General features: G+C 33.1%; 3 protein-coding genes across 4 annotated transcripts; 1 reads left to right on the forward strand and 2 right to left on the reverse strand.

The window, feature by feature from the left end:
- Nucleotides 1–4825: 4825 nt before the first annotated feature.
- On the reverse strand, nt 4826–6401 carry LOC110631677 (F-box/kelch-repeat protein At1g23390). The gene has a single exon (XM_021779587.2). The coding sequence runs from the start codon at nt 6272–6274 to the stop codon at nt 5123–5125; it is 1152 nt and encodes a 383-aa protein (XP_021635279.2). The 5' UTR covers nt 6275–6401; the 3' UTR covers nt 4826–5122.
- Nucleotides 6402–7959: 1558 nt separating this feature from the next.
- LOC110631674 (ATP-citrate synthase alpha chain protein 1) lies at nt 7960–12437 on the reverse strand. The gene is made up of 13 exons (XM_058128977.1): nt 12274–12437; nt 11845–11951; nt 11176–11352; nt 10907–11068; nt 10580–10660; nt 10249–10300; nt 10024–10138; nt 9797–9878; nt 9342–9437; nt 9122–9223; nt 8739–8855; nt 8401–8517; nt 7960–8264 (listed from the first exon to the last, which is right to left on the reverse strand). The coding sequence occupies exons 2-13, from the start codon at nt 11941–11943 to the stop codon at nt 8193–8195; spliced, it is 1272 nt and encodes a 423-aa protein (XP_057984960.1). The 5' UTR covers nt 11944–11951; nt 12274–12437; the 3' UTR covers nt 7960–8192.
- A 6924-nt stretch (nt 12438–19361) lies between these two features.
- On the forward strand, nt 19362–22435 carry LOC110631684 (uncharacterized). 2 transcript variants are annotated; one of them, XM_058128979.1, is made up of 7 exons: nt 19364–19562; nt 19649–19804; nt 20612–20694; nt 20903–20989; nt 21222–21370; nt 21487–21618; nt 21951–22435. In XM_058128979.1, the coding sequence occupies exons 2-7, from the start codon at nt 19666–19668 to the stop codon at nt 22138–22140; spliced, it is 780 nt and encodes a 259-aa protein (XP_057984962.1). In that variant the 5' UTR covers nt 19364–19562; nt 19649–19665; the 3' UTR covers nt 22141–22435. The 2 variants fall into 2 exon arrangements, with proteins under 2 accessions (XP_057984963.1, XP_057984962.1); XM_058128980.1 differs by lacking the exon at nt 21487–21618 and having other exon boundaries at nt 19362–19562.
- Nucleotides 22436–22554: the final 119 nt, after the last annotated feature.

Genomic DNA, 22554 nt, shown 5'->3' on the forward strand with positions numbered 1-22554 from the left:
TCTTGTTATAAAAAGTTCACATTTAATGTTTATTTGATAAAAGAATATATATAGAACTAATTTTAACCCTTTGAATTTTGTAGATTTTCAAAATCAATAATTAATTATTTAAAATTATTTTTGTAAACCTAACACTTATATTTATTAGTTTTTATGTTGTCAATAAGTAATTATTAGTATTTAATTGTCAATCATAGGTCCTGTATTCTAATTTTGACTGACTGAATACATAGTTTAGACAATAATTTAACATGAAAAACTGGTTAAAATTTTATATTATTATTTAAGTTTAATAAATTTCTTAACTTTTGTTTATATAGAAATTACATAACTCTAAACATATAAAAATAAAATTAATTTAAGTTTTCATTACTTAAAAAAGAATGTGTGAAAATATATTTGAAAAAAATTAAGAAAAAACCTATGCATTAAGTCTATAATTATTGAATCAAATAATCCATTGGACTAGAGTGATACACTTCATGCTGGCCCACACTGTTACAATTTTTTTTTTTTAACTATAACCACTCTTAGGGTGGTTACGATTCAGGAACCGTTGGTTATAGTTCTTGAATCATTGATTCAAGTTCAATGAAATTATGAACTAGAACCAAACCGTCATGGAATTGTTTGGAACACGATTTCTGAACTGTCGGTTCTGATTCGAACCTCAGTTTAAAACGGTTTGAAGGGCAATTTGAAAAAGGATGGCTCAAGATGGTTTGAAGGACAGTTTAAGAGTGACTTTGTCGAAAAAATTAGAGAAAAATTTTATTGATTTAGAATTTAAATTATATTTGTAAACATATTTTAATTTTTCTTATAAATCTTTTAATCAAAATAAAATAAGAAAATAAAGAATAAAAATAAATCATTTTTAAGAAAAATTTAATAAGTTGAAAAAAATTTATTTTTAAGAAAAATTTAATAAGTAAAGACTTGAATTTATTAAAAAATTATAGATAAAATTAATCCTTTTAAAGAAATTAGAAAAAAATGCATGAATTTAATTTTGCCTATGTATCCATTTGGAATTTAGAGGAATCAAAATTTCTAGTTATATTGCTTACCCTTTTTTAAAAAATTATATGATAATTGATAATTAAAAAAAGTATAAAAGAGAAAAAAAAATAAAATGGAAAGTATTGGAAATTTTATTGAGGATATAAAATAATAACAAACTAATTGAGATAGTGTTAAAAATTTCAGTGAATATATAAAATAATAAAATATGAGATTTATGAGAATACTGAGAATTAAAAGAAGTGTAGAAAATAATTGTTTAGAAAATTTGAGAAAAATTAAAAAAGTATTAAGAATTAAAGAGAGTATAGAGAATAATTGTGTAGAAAATAAATGATATATATAAATGAATTAAGTGTAAGGTGAGGTATTTATTGAATTCTTTTATATTTAAATTATCGGTTCAACCTGATTCGAAACTGTCGGTTCAATCCTATTTAGAATAATCAGTTCACTATTCCTAAAAAATATGAACCTGAACTAAACTACAAGAATAGCAGTTTCGGTTCGATTCGAAGTCAGTTTCGATTTTGATTGAATCGGTTTCAGTTTGGTTCTAATTTAATATCGGACTGTGGCCGCCCCTAACCACTCTTATATTAATAAGACCCTAGAAACATAGACACAAATGAAACAGAGGCTCAAATTTAGCACAAAAACAACTATAATCCAATACAGAGGTCCTAAATCAAACTCCTACCTAGAAAATCTGAACCATTACTATCGCTCAATTTCTGTTTTTTGCTGGACTGTCAATGGAAGAGAGAAAACCACCATCGTCTAAAAGAATATGAGGTTACTCAAACTCAAGGACCACTAAGATTCAACTCCAAATGGCTGCAACTACTCATCTCCTCCAAAATCAACACTGCTTACTTGATCAAGAGAGTGGCGCGGTAAAGCTCACCGGCCTCTCAGTCTCCAATAGCCTTAGGGGAAACACTTGCAACTAGAAAGGAAGGCTCTAGCCCTAGAGATATTGACACCTCAGACATACTTCAGCCTCTCCCACCAAGTAACAACACTTTCTAGACCCAAAAAACCTGCAAATCCAATAGAATTTCAACATACCAGCTCTCTTGGTATCTGATCTCCTACATATCTCCCTCTTCTTGAAGCTTTGAGATCAATAAATAAAACCCAATACACCACTATCAACAAGTCAAATCAGAGTGGGGAGGGTTCCCATATTTCAGTCGGAACAAAACAACTAACCTTCTCTACCTAAAGATAGGAAAAGTCAGCCAAAAGTCATGCCCAGCAAATCTAAAATGAAATTGAAACTCTTAAAACAATTGAGAGAAAAGTTTCTCTCTAAAAGAATAGAGAATCAATTCATATGTTATCACTGTTACACTCAAAAGTGATCAAAAACCAATGGATCCTAAACACACAAACCCAGGATCTCTAGTTCACAAATTTTTTTTCTCTTTTTAGTTGATTTGTTTAATCCAAGTACTTTGAAAACTTTGTTCTTGCAAAAAGGGGAGGGCAAAGGGAATAACTTTGAACAGTAAAAAGAGAAGTTCAAATTCAAAGTAAAAAGCTGGTACAAATTCAAAGTGGACCTAACCCCAATAGAGAATTGAAATGGTGGATGTTTGTGTGTTATTAGTATATTTTTTAATAAAATTAAACACTAATTAATAAAAAAAAGTAATCTTTGTTATCTTGATTAATCCTGGATGATGTGTTTTTTTGGTATTGTTAGGTGAAGGAAAACAAATAGTAGAAAGAAAAAAGCCTTTGACTGAGGGTGTGGATTTCTCCATGATGGATGATATTAGCTATTTTGTTGTGGGCAGTGGGTCCTTTTCCAAGTTATCATGATTCCTTTGGTGGGCCAACTACCCAGACCAACTGTGCCCAATTCCTTCATTCCATATTTCAATATCCCCATTCTTTAATTTTTGGTTATGGGATGCTTCTAACTAATATCAGGAAGTGGTGACTCATGCTTGATAGTGATGGTTAACCCATATTTTCAGTATTTTACAGTTTTTTTTTTTTTTTAATGCTTTGATGGGAATAGAATCATCTCTTTTCTGCTGTGCTGCCTGCAAGGATTATACCAATATATATGACATATTTTATATTAGCATAATTGAAAGATAAAAACTGTTTACTTGAATATAGAAATGGCAATGAATGGGATGCCAACCAAAATCACTTTATTCAATTTTAATTAATATTCTCAATACTCAAATTTGAAATTAAAATTACCAATGAGATTTTGATTTTATCTCAAGAATCAGACATCACTCATGCCTATTTTGATTAAGACTTACACAAATGTATGGGGTTGTAAATTAAAATGGGAAAGTGTTTAATTTTGTTTTGAAAATTTAATTTAATCTATTTTAAATTTTTAATCTAATTTGATTCAAAAGTTTCTTTTTAAACTTAATTTAACCTAAAAATTAAAATTTATGTGTTAAATTTATTGATTTCTTGATTTAAATAAAAATAAGAAATTAAATTTCTTTATTTTAAGGCTAAATTTTTTTTATTTAAAATTTAAAAATAAAAAAATTTAATTTCTTGATTTTTTTTTAATTTTTGAGTTAAATTAATTTAAATAAAAATTTAAATAAAAAATAGATCAAATAAAATTTTTTCAATAAATACATGAGAAATTAAACACTGATCTGCCTCAATAAGATATTGACTTCTGGGCTTGTCCACTTCGCGTAGGCATTGAACTGGAAATGGATGTAATGAGTTCAAATCCATGCAAATTTTTATAGGGATATGGGCTGCCAGACAAAGTTTAGGGCTGAAACAAAGGCCATGGAAGGACTAAGAAGCTAAATATTGGGTTCAAACAAGCATTATTTGAGACAATTGACATCTATTTACTTTGTCTCCACTGGACCCAATAATTGTTGTCAAGTGACACAGATGCTTGCCACCTACCTTTGCAGCAGAGAGTAAGATGTGATTGACGGAGCCATTAAGACCAGGAATTGCACACAAATTTCAGAATCCTGATCGAGAATAAAAGATGATATTGATGTTAGGCTACCGAGTGAGGACTAACTTCGAAAAAACTGTTGAAAAGTTAGCTTAAACTTCAGATATTAAATTCTGTAGACCCAAATTCTTCATCCTGTTCCCATCATCATCCCATTTGGACCACTACTGAGGCATTGATTTTTCAGCTGAAATAAGTTTGTGAAGTTACGTTGCATCGTGGATAAGACCAACCATAAAATGTGTACTATAAATCCTTCTATTGTTCCCAGAAAATTTAAAAAACAGCATATCCATAATCACCACATTAGCCTTTTAAATTGGCATTTTGTAATTAACGCTACTTTCAACAACCCATGAACTAGCTACTTCTGCTAAAAATGCAACTCCAATGATACGCTCCTCACTTGTATGTGAAGTTGCGTGAAGGCAAAATTTCTAGTGTTTGTAGCTTGGATTAGAAGGTTGGACTGAATTGGCAATTTCTTATGATGAGAAACTCTGATTTGTTGCTGTCATCTAGTGATTGATATGGACAATGGTTTGGTGAGTTTGTTTTAAATTTGGGTTGTGTTGGGTTAGGTTAGGTTGGTTTGGTGAGTTACCAATCCTCTTCTCTGGGTGTAAAATTTGAATAGTTTGCTAATAAATTATATATTAATTTATTTTAATTTATATTGATTAGAGTGTATCTAAAGAGTTTGAATTCATAAGAGAACAAATATATCTATAATTAGATTAAATTTTTTCATATAAATTCTTATAATTTATATATATAATTTAATTAATTTTACATACAAATATTTAATTTAATTGAATTTATATCATATGCACTCGGATTAGACTTCTAAGTGCATTTGGTTCAATAAACTAGATTGAAATAAATAAAAAAATTTTGAAGCTTTTGGTAATTAACTGAAAAAAATAATAACAAGTGAAAATTAAATAAAATAAAACAAAAGGGGGGGGGGGGGGGGGGGGGGGGCCCGTTATCCTTCTTCGTTGCAGATGCGCTGGATCTCACATGGCGATATCAACTCTTTATTTTTTATATTTGGCTTGAATTTAAGATTCGAATCTGAAACAATTCCGGTTCCCGAACCAATCACGAAAGCTCTCCGTCTCTTCAAAGTACAGCGAATTGCCTATCCTGGGCCACAATCGCCCTCTGCAAATCTCCTAAACCCACATTAGCACATGTAAACACCAACCTTTCCGTCAATCGACACTGATCATTCACCACCGCGTTCCGCACACTGCTCCATCTACACGCGCCGTCGCTAAACTCGCAGAAGACCACCTCTTCTGGCGCTGATGTCTTGCTTATATACACAAAATCGCCCATCACATTGATAACTGCCGATGACATGCTACAAAAGTCACCTCTAAGCTTTTCCACTAGCTGCTTAGGCATTTCACCAATCTGTCTGCAGAGCTCAAACGACGCGCCGGTTAGCTCCCACAATTTGACGCTGGTAACTTCTTCCCCATGATCGTCTCCGATCAGACAGATCAAAATCAGATGGTCGTTAGCGAATCCGATGGCGGAGCTGCACACATTTCCATGTGGACGCAGACTGTAAGGTCCGTACCAGGACTTGGTTTCTGGATCGAAGCAGTAAGATACACCAGTACTCTTCTCTGCCACATACATTTTGTTATCTGAGACTGCAATGGAGAGCCACGTGGAGGCGGCGGAATCCTTGAAGTGCGCGGGCAAGGACTCGCATGTGTCCCACGTGCGAGTCTTGAGGTCGTACATTTCCACAGCCAGAGGATCATCCTCGAAATCGCAAGCGCCGCCAGCGACGATTACACGGTGGCCAACGACGGCGACGATGGGGTCCGTTCTCCAGACGAGTGGAGCGTCAACATTGTGCCACGTGAGATGCAAGGGGTCAAAAGAGAAGGAAAATTTGGAGGGTGATAACATGTAGAGGAGCGTGGAATGAGAAGATCGAAGGGCTGAGATGTATTTGATGGGGGGATGGTGGATCTGGAGCCAGACGCGCGAGCGAGGATCGTAAGCGTACGCGGTTGTGGAGTAAGGAGACCTGGTGGCCTGACAGTGGAGAAGAAGCCAGGGTTTGATTTTGTTGAAGTGACGAAGAGAAGTTGAAACGGCGCGTTTCCAGGACTTGGAGACATGGGAAGCAGCGACAAGGTCGATGAGAGGCACGTGAGTGAAAACAGACTCTAAGATGTCTCCATGATATGAGGTTGCTTCTTCTTTTTCACCTTGTGCTGTTGTTTCTTCATCCTTGCTCTGTTTTGCCATTTTAGATTTTTTCTTTCTTTCTTGTTGTTAATGAAAGAGAAGGCGTTGTAGATGTTTTATACAGGATTTTGGGGTATAGGATGAAGTAAATCATTGAAAAATTAAAATGATTTTTTTTATGAAAAAATTTCTGAGTCAAAATTACTGTTGAATTTATTTAGCAATATGTGTATATTTTAGATGGATTTGGTGGTTGCCAACTATTATATTATTATTATTTTTTTGCTTGTTATATTATGTAGTGTATGCAATAGCCAAAGCAGTAATAAAATAAAAAATGAGATGGGGGATGGAGAAAATTATTTTATATATGTCAACCACTGCTAATCAAATCAGACCTAGACTTGATTAGTCCTAACTCTACGCAATCCCAATAATAATAATAATAATAATAACAATAATAATAATAATTAGGCAATAGACCTCCACAATAAGACTATTAAAAGGAAGCTTTTATCAATTTACGAATTAATCCTGAGTTTTTATTGTTCTCTTTTTTTTTTATAACAATAGTAAAATTTTATTAATAGTAAATGGCAAAAAAAAAAAACTTGGCATAAAATACTCAACGAAATCTAAATTTTGAATCACTAAAGCAATGATCCAACAACACGTACTTTTCATTTACCAAATAAATAAGGATGGTTAAAGAGCAGCCAATTTTGAAACTGCTTTGACTCACCCAATTTCTTTTGATTATGGAAAAACCATGGAATGCTCCTAATTCTTGTTTTTAGTTTCAGTCGATTCAATTCAACGAAAAAAAAAAAAGGAAATATTATTTAGTCATGACCCATTAAAAGGAGTTATATATATGTGTGTGTGAAATGATCTAAAAATTGTTCAAATTGATTTAGAAGAGATGGAATTTAAGTAGGAAAAGAGCACTGTTATTAAATTATATTAGCTTTTCTAAAGCTAAGAAAAACTGCAATCATAGCAATTTGAATAAACACAGAGGCCACTTTGCATTTTAAACATTGGGCCTACAAAAAGTAAGCACAAACCTTTTCTCCAAATTCAAATGTGTTGATCCACCAAATCATCTGATGGAGCAAGCACACAATTTAATTAATTCAATCCTATCTCATGTCCACCACTTTTGACATTTGTTATTTGTTTATTGTTGGACCATGAATCTTATGTCCTAGTTAGTGAACCTACCTACTTCAAAATTACAAGGATAGACTTTTTTTTTTTTATTTGGCTTCCACTGTTGAGAGTCATTTGATAGGAGGTGAACAAAAATAATTGTTACTCTTGTACCTTTTAATCTCTCGTTAACTTAACTTTTCACTTCATTATATTTATACTTTCTTAGAGGAGAAAAGGTCTTTGATTAACAATTATTGTCTTTAAAGTTAAAACTTATAAAGATAACATTTAATTCTTAATTTTTTAACCTTCTATTAAAAAAACAACCCTTAGAATGTGAAATTCTTGTTTTAAGAATGTCTGCCATCATCTGGAAACAAAAATATATTTACTGATTGTCATTTTAAATGCTTTCACATTGGACCTCAGAAGAATCCAAGACAAATGGCGAAGATTAAACTCCTCTTAAAAGCCCATCTCAAGTATGCTGAACACAATATGTTGGGTCGATCCATTTTCAAGATAGTTACTTCGTAGCACTGAAACCTCACAGGTGCTTGCATAAATTAAGACTCAAGTGACATGGTATATTCAATGCAAGCAGCTATTTTTCTTTATTATATGGGAACAGTAACATTAAACTAGAGATTACGATTTGACTTTCCCAGCATTATTCCATTACTTATGGTCCATCAACAACTAACATTACTTTGTGGGGTTTCTGCTACAAAGAAAATGCTACTAAAGATCCAAGATGATGCTCAGAAATTTGATATGAGAAAACGAAGTAAGAGAACATAGATGGTTATCAGGAGTCAGCCATTTATGCAGCCGCGGAGATGCAATCAATTGCCTGCTTGCATATACCGGTCATTGTTGCTTCAGGCCCGTAAACCTAAAAGAAAAACGAAGACAAACAATTTTCATTACAATTACTTGTGAAGTCAGAAGTGGCTTTCTTAAGCATGGCATTTTGCAGTTAGTTAAATGCAACTAAGGAACAGGACAGGACATTTCACAAATATGGGTACCTCAATTGGAATTCCAATTTCTTCTCCGAGTGATCTCATTTTTGCAAGGCCTCTCTGGTAATTAGGACCTCCTCTCCTCACATATATGTGCATCCTTGCTGCTTTAAGCTTAGATTCCTGAAAGATCAAAGCACCAATATCCTGGTTAACACAGACCAAAGCAAAGGAAAACATTCAAATTGAGAACAAATTTTCAATAGTCAGTTGGTTAAAGGTTTGACACTTTGCAGTAGAGTGTTTTGGATCTTAGTTATGACACAACTTCACATTACACTAGCTCTGCCATTACATTCAGTTTTAAAAGAATAAAATGAAGAGCCTAATTAATTTATGCACACCTTTTCCTTCAAGGCTCGAATAATGCCATTAAATGTAGCTGCTACATCAGTGAAGTTAGCAATTCCTCCTCCAATTACAAGAGCTCTCTTCCGGCCATCAGGATCAGAAGTTGCACACTGTAGGGAAATGATAGATCAGTGTGCAGTATAATGAAATATATAATCCACATCTGAGAGTTTAATGGAATCTGAAAATGTCTTATAAAAGTTCTCTTCAAAATTTGTTAACCGTATATATATATACACACACTTGCAACCATCCTGGAGCATTTGTCAGGTAACCAAAATCTTTTAACAGTATCGGGCAGTTATGCACGAAAATGACTTTTCACATGCTAACATCAAACTGTGACGCACTGCTAATGCGGAGGGTGAGTACTTACATCAATTACAACTCTGGCATACTGCAATACTTCCTCTTCATTGGGGGCTCCACTATATTCTGCATAGTTTCCAAGCTCAGAAGCATAACCAAGATCTCCAACCTGATGAACAAAATTTTTATCACATAAAAGGTCAGTGCAAATGGAGAAATAAAAGAAAGAAAGAAAAAAAAAGATTCATTTCCATGGAAATACTATATCCAAACAAAGAGAACCATACTGTATCTGCATAGATGACGCTTGCACCTCCTCCAGCCACCATAGTCCAAATTCGCCCCTTTGGATTCAAAACTGTGAATTTCAAAGATGCACTTGTCTGCAAGAAAATTGCAATTAAAAAAAAAATGAATACAAAATTCATATTGGAGAAAACTAGTTGATAAAGAGCAGTGCTAGCGTTTTCAAAGATACATGAATAGCAATCACTCTTAAAGACATTTAAGGATGCAAAATTTAATTTCAAACATGATCCAAAAAGCCTTTGTAGAACACTATGTTGTAAAAAATTTTTAACAATAAAATTTATTCTAGCAAAGATCCTAGCTTTTCACTCCATGGTTACTGAGGATTCATAAGAGATTAGAGATACAAAAAATGGTAAGGCATAGTATTAGATTGGGAAGCAAATTTCAAAAATGGGTCTGGAGTCCGGACATCTATAGATATCTAAAGTACCTTTTCATCTAGCCCATGAATAAAGCTCTCTGTGGGGCTCATAACTCTGCCAAATGGCATTGGAAATTCAATGTCGCCCCACCTAAAAAGAAAATAATGAAGCATAAGGGATTACTGAAGATGGTAAATGCATTCATTTAATAGATCAGATGCATAAAACTGTTAGGTTTAAAGATAATCGAAACAGCATGCAAAGGAGAAAAATCACTCAAGCAAATGAAATATACTTCTTGAAGTTCTTGAAAGCAGCAGTGTCATCCAGCTCGCCTCTCATATCCAAGGGATAAGGTTTTCCATTTACCAAAGTGAAAGGATTCATCTCAAGGAAAGTAAAGTCAAGATCTGACTCATGCAAGATTCAAAAGTTAATAAAAAGTTTTTAATAGCCAAAAAAAGTTACATCTGAAATTAAGAATTTCAGTAAAATATTGATTGTCAAAAAAATTACATACCTTGAAATAAAGCAAAAACTGATTTAATAAACTCCTCAATTTCTTGTTTTATCTGCATCCAAGAATGAATTATTTGTAAATGAAAACAAGTTTAAAATAAAAGCCTAACAAACTGAATCAAATGATTGCCTATTTCACTAGTGTTACCTGCAAATATTCAGTGGTCAATCAACTAGGAAATGCTTTTTTTCCCTCTTATATATATATATAGCAAAAAGACTGATCGGCTATTAACTTTGGAACACCAAACTTAATGCTAAAATAATGTTGACCAATTACAACAGTATAGCCACAACAGAACACAAGCAGTCAACCAGATTCCACAAATTACCTCCAATGGAAGGGTTGCAACAAGTGGAGCACATGTTTCTGATGTAAACGATAACCCAGTTGGAACATATATAGTCTTAACCTGGATAAAAAAAATAATAAAAAAAAAACTTCCTTAATATGATGAAGCAAATAGGTAATAAAACAGAAGCTTGAGCAGAATTTTTTTTTTTTTTTTTGATGGGAAGCTTGAGCAGAATTTAAACATTAGAAAGACTTCTTTATGTACTGATGGGCGACCAATTCTCCTTTTCAATGTATCAAAAAACAAAAGAAAAGAGTTAGAGAGAGAGAGAAAAAAAAAGTGATAATTCACATCTAAGAGCACCTTATCCCAATTCTCTTCAATTTCAATTCCTCCACATTCTGAAAAGCTTATGCTGCACCCAAGTCGTTCTGAGACAATATTAAGATAGAACTCCTCGTTGTGGGGGATGAAAGGTTCAACGATGAATGTTGTTATAGGACCTTTACATCCACTCATCTCAACCTGTTAACCAAGAGAGAAATTTAATCCAAAAAACCAAAAGCTGTATGGACAACTGAATCATTCATTTAGCCATAGCAAGAGATAACACTGGGGAAAAGAAGTTCTACCTCTTTGCCAAGGCGTTCTTTCACAAAAACAGCAACTTCAGCCAACTCTAGATTTAAGGCAACTAGACCACTCTTCCCACGCTTCCCAAACAGCATGTCAGGCTTCACAACCAGTTTCCCTGATGAAAGCCAGGGTTCCTTCTCTGCTAGCTCCTTGAAATCAGTTGATTCTGTAACCTAACAAATCAAAGAAACAAATTTCTTATATGAAAATGGAATTATACTGCTAATTTCATATGGGATTTTTATTTAAGATGATGTATTGATTGGGGGGTTCGAACAACAAAGAACAATAGAACATGATTAAAGACATATAGGGTTTAAGGTTTCAACATTCAGAAGACGCCTTATTGATCAGGCAACATCAATTTAGTTTTATAGGGTCCTAATAACACATTAGTCCCAATTCCTACAAACTGCTGCATTATTCAGCCACGTTAAACATCTAGTAAATAATGCGATCAAATCCATTAAACAAATCTTATTAACCAACGAACTAAAACAGAACCACTGATTTAGAATTCAACATAAGCACGATCTAGATTCTCATGTTCCAATGAATAAAAATGGATCCAGTTTAGGACCTAAGGCAAAGACTCAGACGCAACTTCTGTACTTAATCAAACAAAGATCTCCAAATCCATACTCGAATCAAGAAAATGCACTCACTTGTGCGGATTTGATGGGTAATTCATAACCAGAAAGCCTCTTGAAATGCTCCTTCAACAATCTCTTGGAGTCGTACTCTCTGATCTTCTTGCGTGCCATTTGCTTACCTGATTTTCAACAAAACAAAAGAACCCATAAATAATCAAATGCAAGTTCACTACAGATCTAACACTACCAGATCACAAACTCAACCAAAACCCACAACTACCCTTCTTCCAAATTCCAACAATCTGTACCAAGGAAGTATTAAATTCAATGGAAACCTCAAAAAGACAACAAATATCTCAAAATTTTTTGTCCATTCCCAAATGGGTATTGATTTTTCTCTTCATTTTTAACAAAGAAAGATTCTTTGGAGCTGTAGATGCACAGAAATCATAAAATGGGAAAATTTCAGAATCGAACATACTGAAGCTGAAGAGTCATTACCGTTGGCAGAGAAGGAAAGGGGGAAAATTGATGGGTTAGGTAGTTAGGAGCTACAACAAGAAACACAAAGACTTGAATTTAGCGGCTACAGATAGCTCATTTATAGCGGGAATTCAGCTCTATTAATTTATTTTTTTTATAAAAAGAAAATCTGAGAAAAAAAAAAAGTGAATTTGTCGGGCTTAGAATTCAGACTACATATATTCGATCGCGGGAAGGTGTTAGTTATATGCTTCGGCTGACCACGTGGGCACGTACCGTTCACTTCAGATCAGCGTTTCAACCATTAATCCTCCTGTAATTTTCTGGTGGAGATGATTTGGTATGATTCCTACTTCAAATTGGCTAAATGAAGTTGATATGATGATTCATTTATCTGGTGTGGGTGGGTATGGTTTGGCATTAAGACTCGAGCAGCATTGTTCGTTAACAAACAGTTGTCTTTCATTAAGAAGCAGCCAGTAGGTTCAATATTACATATGGTGATTTAATTTTTTTGAGTGTTTTATAAAAGTCATTGATTTTTTTTTTATAAACTTTATTAAATTTTAATTTAATTTTATAAAATTTATTATAATTAAAAATTAAAAATTTTTAAATTAATTTATTGACTTATTAACTATTATATAAATAAAATTATTTTATTTTATTAATTTCTTTAAAAAATATATAATACATAAAAGGCATTCAGCTATTCTTCTTGCTATCAAACTCTTTCTTTTTCTTTGTTTCTTCTCCATCAACAACAAATAAATTAGATAATTTTATATGTAAAATAGTTGATAGATCAGCAGGTCAATTTAAAAACTTTTAATTTTCGATTATAATTATTTTTATAAAATTAAATTAAAATTTAGTGAGTTTTATTAAAAAAATTAAAATTTAATGACTTTAATGAAATTATTTATAAATTTGAGTGATTGTATATGATAATTATCTAATTAGCTGATTTGATTGAAGGCGTATTATTTATTTGATAAATTTAAATTTAAATCTTCATTCTATAATAAATTAAATAAAATTACTAATATGTGTTATTTCAATAATATTAAAATCATCTTTGATAATTTTTTTTAAATAAATAAAAAAGAAAAATATATCAATGAGTTTAACTTAAGATATTACAATCATACTTTAAAATTAAAAAATTTTAAATTTAAATTTTAATCAGAGTCAATTATATATATATATAATGCATAAAGTTAACCTATTATATCAAAGAAATGGTGAAATACATAAATAGGCATTGCCTTCCAAATTCCAAGTTTGAGTAATTATTATTAAAAGGACAGTGAAGGTGGGTGAGTGAACACTCCAACAATAACACTTTGGTCAATCTTCATAGTTGATCTCTCCCTGTCAAGGTCCATTGACTTGGTATTTGCAAGCAAGCTGTGCTCCTTAAATAAAATCAACCCATAATTCAAAGAAAATTATTATATGCTATAAATAAAAATAAATGGAGAGAGTATAATTTTAAATTAATATTAAATTTTTAAATATTGAATGGTATGTGATAATTTGGTGTTGTATTGCTTGTTTGCACTTTGCAGGCTTTGAATGTTGACCTCAAATATAATGTGATGGGATTGAGCAAATTAATATGTAAATTTATACCCTATTGTCTCTATGATTGGTGCATGTCATACTTCATTCCTTAATTATTTATATCAATTTTTTTTTTATTCTAAGTTGTTAATTTCTACAAATATAGAGGACTCAATTGGAAGCTAGTGGTGGGGGATTATTTATTTTAGTCAAAGTATGACTGGCAATTCATTAAATTCAATTTGATGGGAGTTGAAATTCATAATTATATTTATGAATTAAGGAAAATTTTAGAATATTATATATATGTAGAGAGATTTTTTTTTGTTAAATATAATATATTCTTTAAATTTATTTAAAAAGATGAATTAATTAAATTTTACATAAAATTAATCCAAATATTATTAACGATAAATTCCTTTTTACTTTGTAAAAAATGTTTAAAATATTTTTTGCGTTTTCTATTATTAGAAAAAAAGTATATGAAAAATATGGCTTTTTTTTTTTTAGAGTGCACATGAAAAATATTGTTGGATCATGGAAAATGCCAAAATGGCCTTCAAATTCAGAGAAAATGACTTCCTGCTTGCTAATGGCCCGCTTGGCTGTCTTTTATTGGGTTTTGCTGCTACTGAATCTTGTGAAACGTGGTCAATGGACTTCGTCGTCGATATGCATCAACTTGGTTTGAGGCTTTTCCAGCATTAACTTGTTAATACCACTTTCAGAACCCACCGGGAGACGAAATGGCAAAATATATAGTCAGCCGCAGACATTTCTGAACTTGTAGATAGAGAACCACCTCAAGGTCTGAAATCGAAATCTTCTAGACTAACTTCAGTTTCTTGAGCACCTTCTTTACTTGATTGGGTCTTTTCTTTGATCAAATTTACTGGTATACAGGGACGGAATCAGGGGTGAGCCGAAGGGGACATTGGCCCTTGAAATTTTAAAAATTTATAAAGATTTAATAGTATTTTTTTTTTGTTCTTATATTAAATTTTAATGAGTATGAGATATTGAAGGTTTTTAAAATTTTAAGTGAGTATAAAAGTAATTTTATATAAATTTTATTTTATAGTTATAAAACGATTATTATTATTAGTTATTTATTCTCTTCATTCAATACTTAAGTAATTTATTAATAAATTATTTATTTTAATAACTAAAATTTTAGCTCTGTCGCTACCGATATATCACAAAAAAATAATGCTTCTTCTTTCTTGTTCTCTTATTTATGAATGTTCCCATTTCTCTTTAGCAGGATTTTTTTTTTTTTTTTTCATGTGCACTCTAACCTCTATAATAAATTAGATAATAAATTGAAGGGAACTTAAGTTGATTGCTTGGAAATTGAGTATAATGTTACGAGAGGGAGTGTTTGGAGGGAAGATATGAATTTTAAAATAATAGATTTATTCCAAATGGAATTTTTTTTAAGAAGGTAAAATTTTTTAAAGTTTCAAAAACACATTAAATTGGTGAATTTAATAGAATTTGATATTGGTGTGAGCTCAAGCTTATATGATGATAAGCTTATCGATCGTTAAATTAAATTTTTATATTTAAATGTGTGCATCCTCTGTATTCATTTTAATTAGTTTTTCACATATCTTAACATAAAAATTTAATTTGATGATTGTATAATATTTAAATATGTTTTTTTAAAAAAGAAAGGGAAACAATAATAGGCCTTAAAATTGTATGGCCCAATCCGCTAATAAATGAGCCTAAACTCCAATAATAAAGGACATTTAATAGGGCCACCGGGCCCAATGTTCATTTTTTAGTTTGATTTGATAATAAAAGGCCAGTGTGCATAAGAATTTTTCAGATTTTAATTCGAGAATAAATTTTTATTTTAAAAAATTGCCAATATTCAATATTTGCAATTAATTAATAAAAAAATTATCTTCACTTGTAAAAATTTCAATAATTTTTTTTATTAGGTTAAGAGTTTATGGATCAATTTCCTTTTTTTAATAAAAAATTAAATCAATTGATTAATCAATTTATTTAAACAATTAATTGATATCGGTTGACTAATTTAATTAATATAATTTTAATTTATAAACATTATGATCGATTTAGGATAAAAATGATTTCTACCGTTTATTTTAGATCAAAATTTAAATGAATTGAGAAATTTAAATTTTAATTGAATATTATTTTAATAATTCATAACTCCGCCTAAGTAGTTTGCGCTAAGCCGGTCCCAAACCCGGATAAAGGAGGAGGGTTGCGATAAGTGACAACTAGTGTAAAAATTTTGTCACACCTTATGATATGGATTCAAATGATATAAACGTTGAGGCGTCTTCTACTTACGACGCGCTACATCGGAGTCCGGGTGTAGTGAGAAATATGCAAGGGTGTAGGGCGTTCACCGAAAGCGACGCGTCATGCCAGTGCCCAGGTGTGGTGTTAAGTGAGTAAGGGTTCCCACACCATGGACGGGTGTGGGTAAAGAAGTTAGTCCATACGACAGATAGTAGAACAGATAGTGGAACAGAATACAAGATAGACATAGAAAACAATAGAAGATATCATAGAAGGAGACTAATTAGGAAGGAACGGGATAGGAGGAGGATCATTGTTGGTACTTAAAATGTTGGATCACTTACAGGAAAATTAATGGAGCTTGTGGGTACCTTGGAAAAGAGAAGGGTGAATATTGCTTGCATTCAGGAGACTAAATGGGTAGGAGAGAAAAGCAAGGAAGTGGGTGATTCAGGATATAAACTGTGGTTTACCAGAAAGGAGAGAAACAAGAACGGAGTGGGCAAAATCATAGACAGGACATTGAAAAATGCTGTAATAGCTGTGAAAAGAGTAGGAGATAGAATTATACTAGTAAAATTAGTACGAAAAGGAGAAACAATAAATATAGTTAGTGCTTATGCCCCACAAATAGGACTAGATAGTGAGAACAAACAGAGGTTTTGGAAAAATATGGATGATTTAATGTAAAGCATACCGAATGAAGAGAATCTTTTCATTGGTGGAGATTTGAATGGACATGTAGGAAGTAATAGGCAAGGTTATGAGAATGTTCTTGGAGGTTTTAGTTTTGGCAGTTGAATTGAGGAGGGAAAAAGCATCCTAGATTTTGCTATGGCATACGACCTAATAATAGCAAATACCTACTTTATAAAAAGAGAGTCACATTTAGTGACTTTCAAAAGTGGGCAAAATAGAAGCCAAATCGACTTCCTCTTAACCAGGAAAACATTCCAGGAGAGGCTTTAACAAGTCAACATCGGTTAGTGGTCTTGGATGTGAAGTTTAGGAACAATTCAAGTAAGGTCAGAAGAAATAGTGTAGCTCGAACAAAGTGATGAGAGTTCAAAGGAGTAAAGCAAGTGAAGTTCAAAAATGAGCTTCTCGAGTCCGAAGCATAGAAGCTGGATATGGAGGCCAATGATATGTGGATACAGATAGCATCAAAGATTAGAGAAGTAGCTAGAAAAGTACTTGGAGAGTCTAAAGGACATGGACCACCCTCAAAAGAGAGATGGTGGTGGAATGAGGAAGTATAAAAGCCAGTGAAGAGAAAAAGGGAATGATATAAGAAATTATCTAAATGTGATAATAATGAGGCATATGAACAGTATAAGATAGCAATGAAAGAGGCAAAAAAGACAGTTAGTCAAGCAAGAGCACAGGCATTTGAAAAGTTATATGAGAAACTTGAAACTAAAGAAAGGGAGAAAGATATTTATAGATTGGCAAGGAGGAGAGAAAGGAAATGTTAAGATCTCAATCAAATTAGGTGCATTAAGGATAAAGAAGGAAAAGTGTTGATGAAAGATGAGGACATTAAATAAAGATAGAGAAATTATTTTAATGATCTCTGTAGTAATAGTCAAAATGGTAATAGCGTGAATATAGACTATAGAACAATAGAAAAAAAATATGAATTATACTAGAAAGATTAGATCTTTAGAAGTAAATGAAGCACTTAAGAGAATGAAAGTGAGTAAAGCCTGTAGACCTGATGAAATAACAATTGAAGTGTGGAAGTGTTTGGGAGATATGGGAGTGGCATGGTTGACTAAATTATTTAATAAGATTCTAAACTCAAAGAAAATGCCTGATGATTGGAAGAGGAGTATTTTAGTAACTATTTTTAAAAATAAGGGAGACATACAAAATTGCTCAAATTATAGAGAAATTAAACTCATGAGCCATACTATGAAGTTGTGGGAGAGAGTTGTGGAGCATCGACTACGTCATGATACTTCTATATCTCTCAATTAATTTGGCTTCATACCCGGTCGTTCAACTATGGAAGTGATCTTTCTCATTAGAAGCTTGATGGAGAAATATAGAGATGTGAAGAAAGATTTACACATGATTTTTATTGATTTAGAGAAGGCTTATGATAGTGTTCCAAGAGATGTCTTATGGAGTGTGTTATAACAAAAGATGGTATCTATTAGGTACATACAAGTGTTGAAAGATATGTATGAAGGAGCAACTACTATTGTGCTCACAGTGAGAGGGGACACAAGAGATTTTCCGATCTCAATTGGATTACACCAAGGATCAGCTATAAGCCCTTACCCTTTTACATTAGTTTTAGATGAATAGACGAAACATATACAAAAGAGTATTCCTTGGTTCATGATATTTACGGATGATATTTTTCTGATAGATGGAACGCGAGAAGGAGTCAATAGAAAGCTAGAGCTTTGAAAAAGTACTCTAGAGTCAAAGGGCTTTAAGTTAAGTAGAACGAAGATAGAATACATACATTGCAAGTTCAGTGAAGGCCAAACCGGTGATAGGGAAGGAGTTAGTTTGGATGGAGTGGTACTGTCCCAAAGTAATCACTTCAAATATCTCGGCTCAATCCTTCAAGTAGATAGGGGATGTGAGGAGGATGTTAGTCATAGGATTAAAGCCGGATGGTTGAAGTGGAGACGTGCTACGGGAGTTTTATGTGATCGCAAGATTCCCAATAAGTTGAAAGGAAAATTTTACCGTACGGCTATACGACCGGCTATGTTATATGGTAGTGAGTGTTGGGCACTGAAGGAGTTGTATGCGTCTAAGATAAGAGTTGCGGAGATGAGAATGTTAAGGTGTATGAGTGACTATATTAGATTAGATAAAGCCCGTAATGAGAGTATTAGAGAAAAGGTAGGAGTGGTGCCAATTGAGGATAAGTTGAAAGAAGGAAGATTGAGGTGGTTTGGTCATGTGAAGCGTATACATACAGAGACTCCAGTTAGACAAGTAGAGCACATTAGGTTAGAGGATAGAAAGAAAAAAAGAGGTAGACCTAAATTGACTTAGAGAATAGTAGTACAACATGACCTTGAAGCATTATACATTTATAAGGATTTAATCTAAAATCGCTTATACTGGAGAAAGCGAATCCATGTACCTGATCCCAAATTTTTTGGATAAAGTTTTAGTTGAGTTAAGTTGAGTATTATTTTAACAATTCATATGATTTAAAGATAAATTCTACCAAATAAAATCTTAAATTTTGACAAAGAAATTTTTTTTTAAGATAAATTTAACATTTTAACCGGAAAGACTTGCAATGCGTACATGACCCAAAATGAGATGTCAGACCCGGAGATCCGACCCGTTCGCCAACTACGAAAAGAAAACAAACGAGAAGAAACGATCAGAGCCGAATTATATAGGTCGTGGATCTAAACTTGTTTGCCTGCTATAATTTCTGAATTCTGAGTCGCTACCATTGCCAAATACCCTTCTTCAACCAGGTACAGGTTTTCTGTGTAATTGAGTCTTTTAATTTTGATTTACGAGAGGTTGGATTTTCGAATTGGGTGGAAATTGGAATTTGCAGAACTGAAAATTGTGAAGATGGAAGGAATGGAGCAGTGGAAAAACGAGGCGAAGCAGTGGTTGCAACAGGGGATTGAATATGCCCATCAGATACCTCCCACTCAGCTCTATGCTGCTGCTACTGTATTGCTTCTAACCACGCTTTTCCTCTTAATTGGTAATTCCCTCCCTTTCCTTTGTAATTTTGTTTGTGTCATTTTCAGCTCTCAACTCTGATGTGTTTGCTTGTTCTTGGTGCTATCTCTGTTGGGTACTTAACAATTAGTCAATTAGAGAACCCAGACCTTGTAGAGCTATGCACTACTTTATTATTTTTTTTTGTGGAAAGGCCATTTGAATTGTTGATTTTATTTGTATATTGGGTCAATGAATACTTGAACTTATTTCAAGTGTTTCTTTGAGCAAATGCATGGATTCTTATAGTCCAGTGTGGCTGCATTAGAACATTGGCTGGGACTGAGGTTTTGGGATTATTATTCCCATGTCATTCCAAAATGTTATATTTCAGCATTTTTGGAGGACGTATAGATGTATTTATTGCTTCTCATCACATGAGAAAGATTAATTTTTGTGGCAACTGTTCTGAACATAGTTAGCATTTTTTCACAAGTTTTTCGCTCACCCGCTATTTGTGAATTTAACCATAGGGGTTAGAATTGAAGTTAAAGTTTGTGGAAACTGAGGAATTCAATCTGATGTAAATCTGGGGAAGACTGGTTTTAAAATCAGTTGATGCTTTCCTGAGGTTAGAGAATGAATGGCATTGTTAATTCATTGCCCACTAGCAAATAAGGAAAAGAAGAGGGTTATTTTACTTATCTGGATAGATGTCTTGAATGAATGATCTCTGTCATCTCTGATGTTTCAACTACCATTTACACTTCATTGTCTGCCAAACAATGTTGGGAAGACCAAAAAATATTTCCTACAAAATATTATAATTTGGAAGTACTTTCCTTTGCAGTTCGCTTGTTCAAACGCACAAAATCTAATACCATTGTGCTCACTGGGCTCACTGGGAGTGGGAAAACTGTTCTTTTCTATCAAGTAAGGCTCAATATTGTTGGTTTGGTTCCTTGAAAATCATAGCGGTGAATAAATAATTTTCCTTGATCATATATTCTATTCTATTATATTTACTTATTGCCTCTCTTTCTTGATGATTGCAACGGTCATTAAGTTTTATGCAAATAATCATTTTTGTGGATTACAGATTTAGTCTAATTATTATCCCATCATTTGATGCTTGTGCCAGCTTCAAGATGGTTCTTCACATCAGGGCACTGTTACTTCAATGGAACCAAATGAGGAAACTTTCATTCTACATTCTGAAAGCTCTAAGGTGTTGATCTTAATTTGGCATGTATAAATATAATTTATGCATTTGAGGTGTATTAATTGCTGAGTTTTCCCCCCTCTTTTTTCAAAAGTGCATTGAAGCAGATATTATATTAAACTTGTGTCCCAACCCCCAAACCCCCCCACAACAAACCCCCCCCACCCACCCCTCCTCCTCCTCCTCCTCCTCCTCTCTCTCTCTCTCTCTCTCATGCTGTTTCTTTTGTGCCTGACAGAAAGGCAAAATAAAGCCTGTTCACCTTGTTGATGTTCCTGGGCATTCTCGTCTTCGACCTAAACTAGATGAGTTCTTGCCTCAAGCTGCTGGCATAGTGTTTGTTGTTGATGCTTTGGAGTTCTTGCCCAACTTGCGTGGAGTTTCAGAGTAATTACAAGCCTTAAGATAGTATTTTTGATTAAGCATACATGTTTACACACACATCCACAAATTCAGATGTAAATATGCCAGTATTCTGATAAATTATAGCTATTATGTGATAGATATCTGTATGATATTTTGACCAAGGCAAGTGTCGTGAAAAGGAAAGTTCCAGTTCTCATTTGTTGTAACAAGACTGACAAAGTGACAGCACATACCAAGGATTTCATCCGAAAACAATTGGAGAAAGAAATGTAAAGCTTTATCTTTTTTCTGGTTAATGGCTTTCCTGTTGCATGCATTGTGAACAGTTGGTAGGATCATATGCCCAGTTGGGTTTTTGGTGCCCACTTCAAGAATTATAACAGCTTGTACTCATAACAAATGTTATGGCAAACAGCTTTAGTGCTTGGGATCTGATTTTCATTACTAAGGAGAGTATAATCAGTTTCAGACAACATTCCTAGTACCATCACATGCTTACTTTTGAGCCTTTTTTTTTTTAACCAGTTATTATGCATACTTTTCATTTTAATAAGATATGGATGCAGCCGTTAGACCTTTTTCTTTTCCTGTCGTCTTGCAGTGAAAAATTACGAGTATCAAGAAGTGGAATATCAGAAGCTGATGTTGCAAATGAGTTTACTCTTGGGATCCCTGGGGAATTATTTACGTTCTCTCATTGCAGTAACAAAGTTACCATTGCAGAGTCTTCTGGCTTGACAGGCGAGATATCTCAGGTGGAACAGTTCATTAGAGAACATGTAAAGCCCTAGACTTATGTTCTATTTGACAACATGTACTGTTGCTGTGTCTTCTTTGGAAGCTGGTTGTTGTTGCCTCCTAGTTGTTGGAAAAACTCGAGCATGCCATGAGGAACCACCTCAATTTGCCAGCGGAAGCTGGAGGAAGGAAAAAGTAAAAGTGAAAAAGAGCGGAGGTTGAGGCATGGTGGGCTGCTTGAAACAATGATACAAAAACAATTAAGACAAATGTTTCTTTTTTTTTTTTTTTTTGATTCTATTGATAATGAACTCTCTTTCTCTCTAGGTTGCCTTATTGATTGGTTGATATTATATTATCCTTTTTTTTTTCAATTAGCATGTTAAATGAGTAACGATTTCAAAGGTTGTGATATTGGCATTCCAAATTCGTTGGTGATCATAGTTTTGTAAGGCTATGGGCATCCT

Source organism: Hevea brasiliensis, chromosome 10, assembly GCF_030052815.1.
Source record: "Hevea brasiliensis isolate MT/VB/25A 57/8 chromosome 10, ASM3005281v1, whole genome shotgun sequence".
In the NCBI taxonomy this organism is placed as follows: Eukaryota; Viridiplantae; Streptophyta; class Magnoliopsida; order Malpighiales; family Euphorbiaceae; genus Hevea; species Hevea brasiliensis.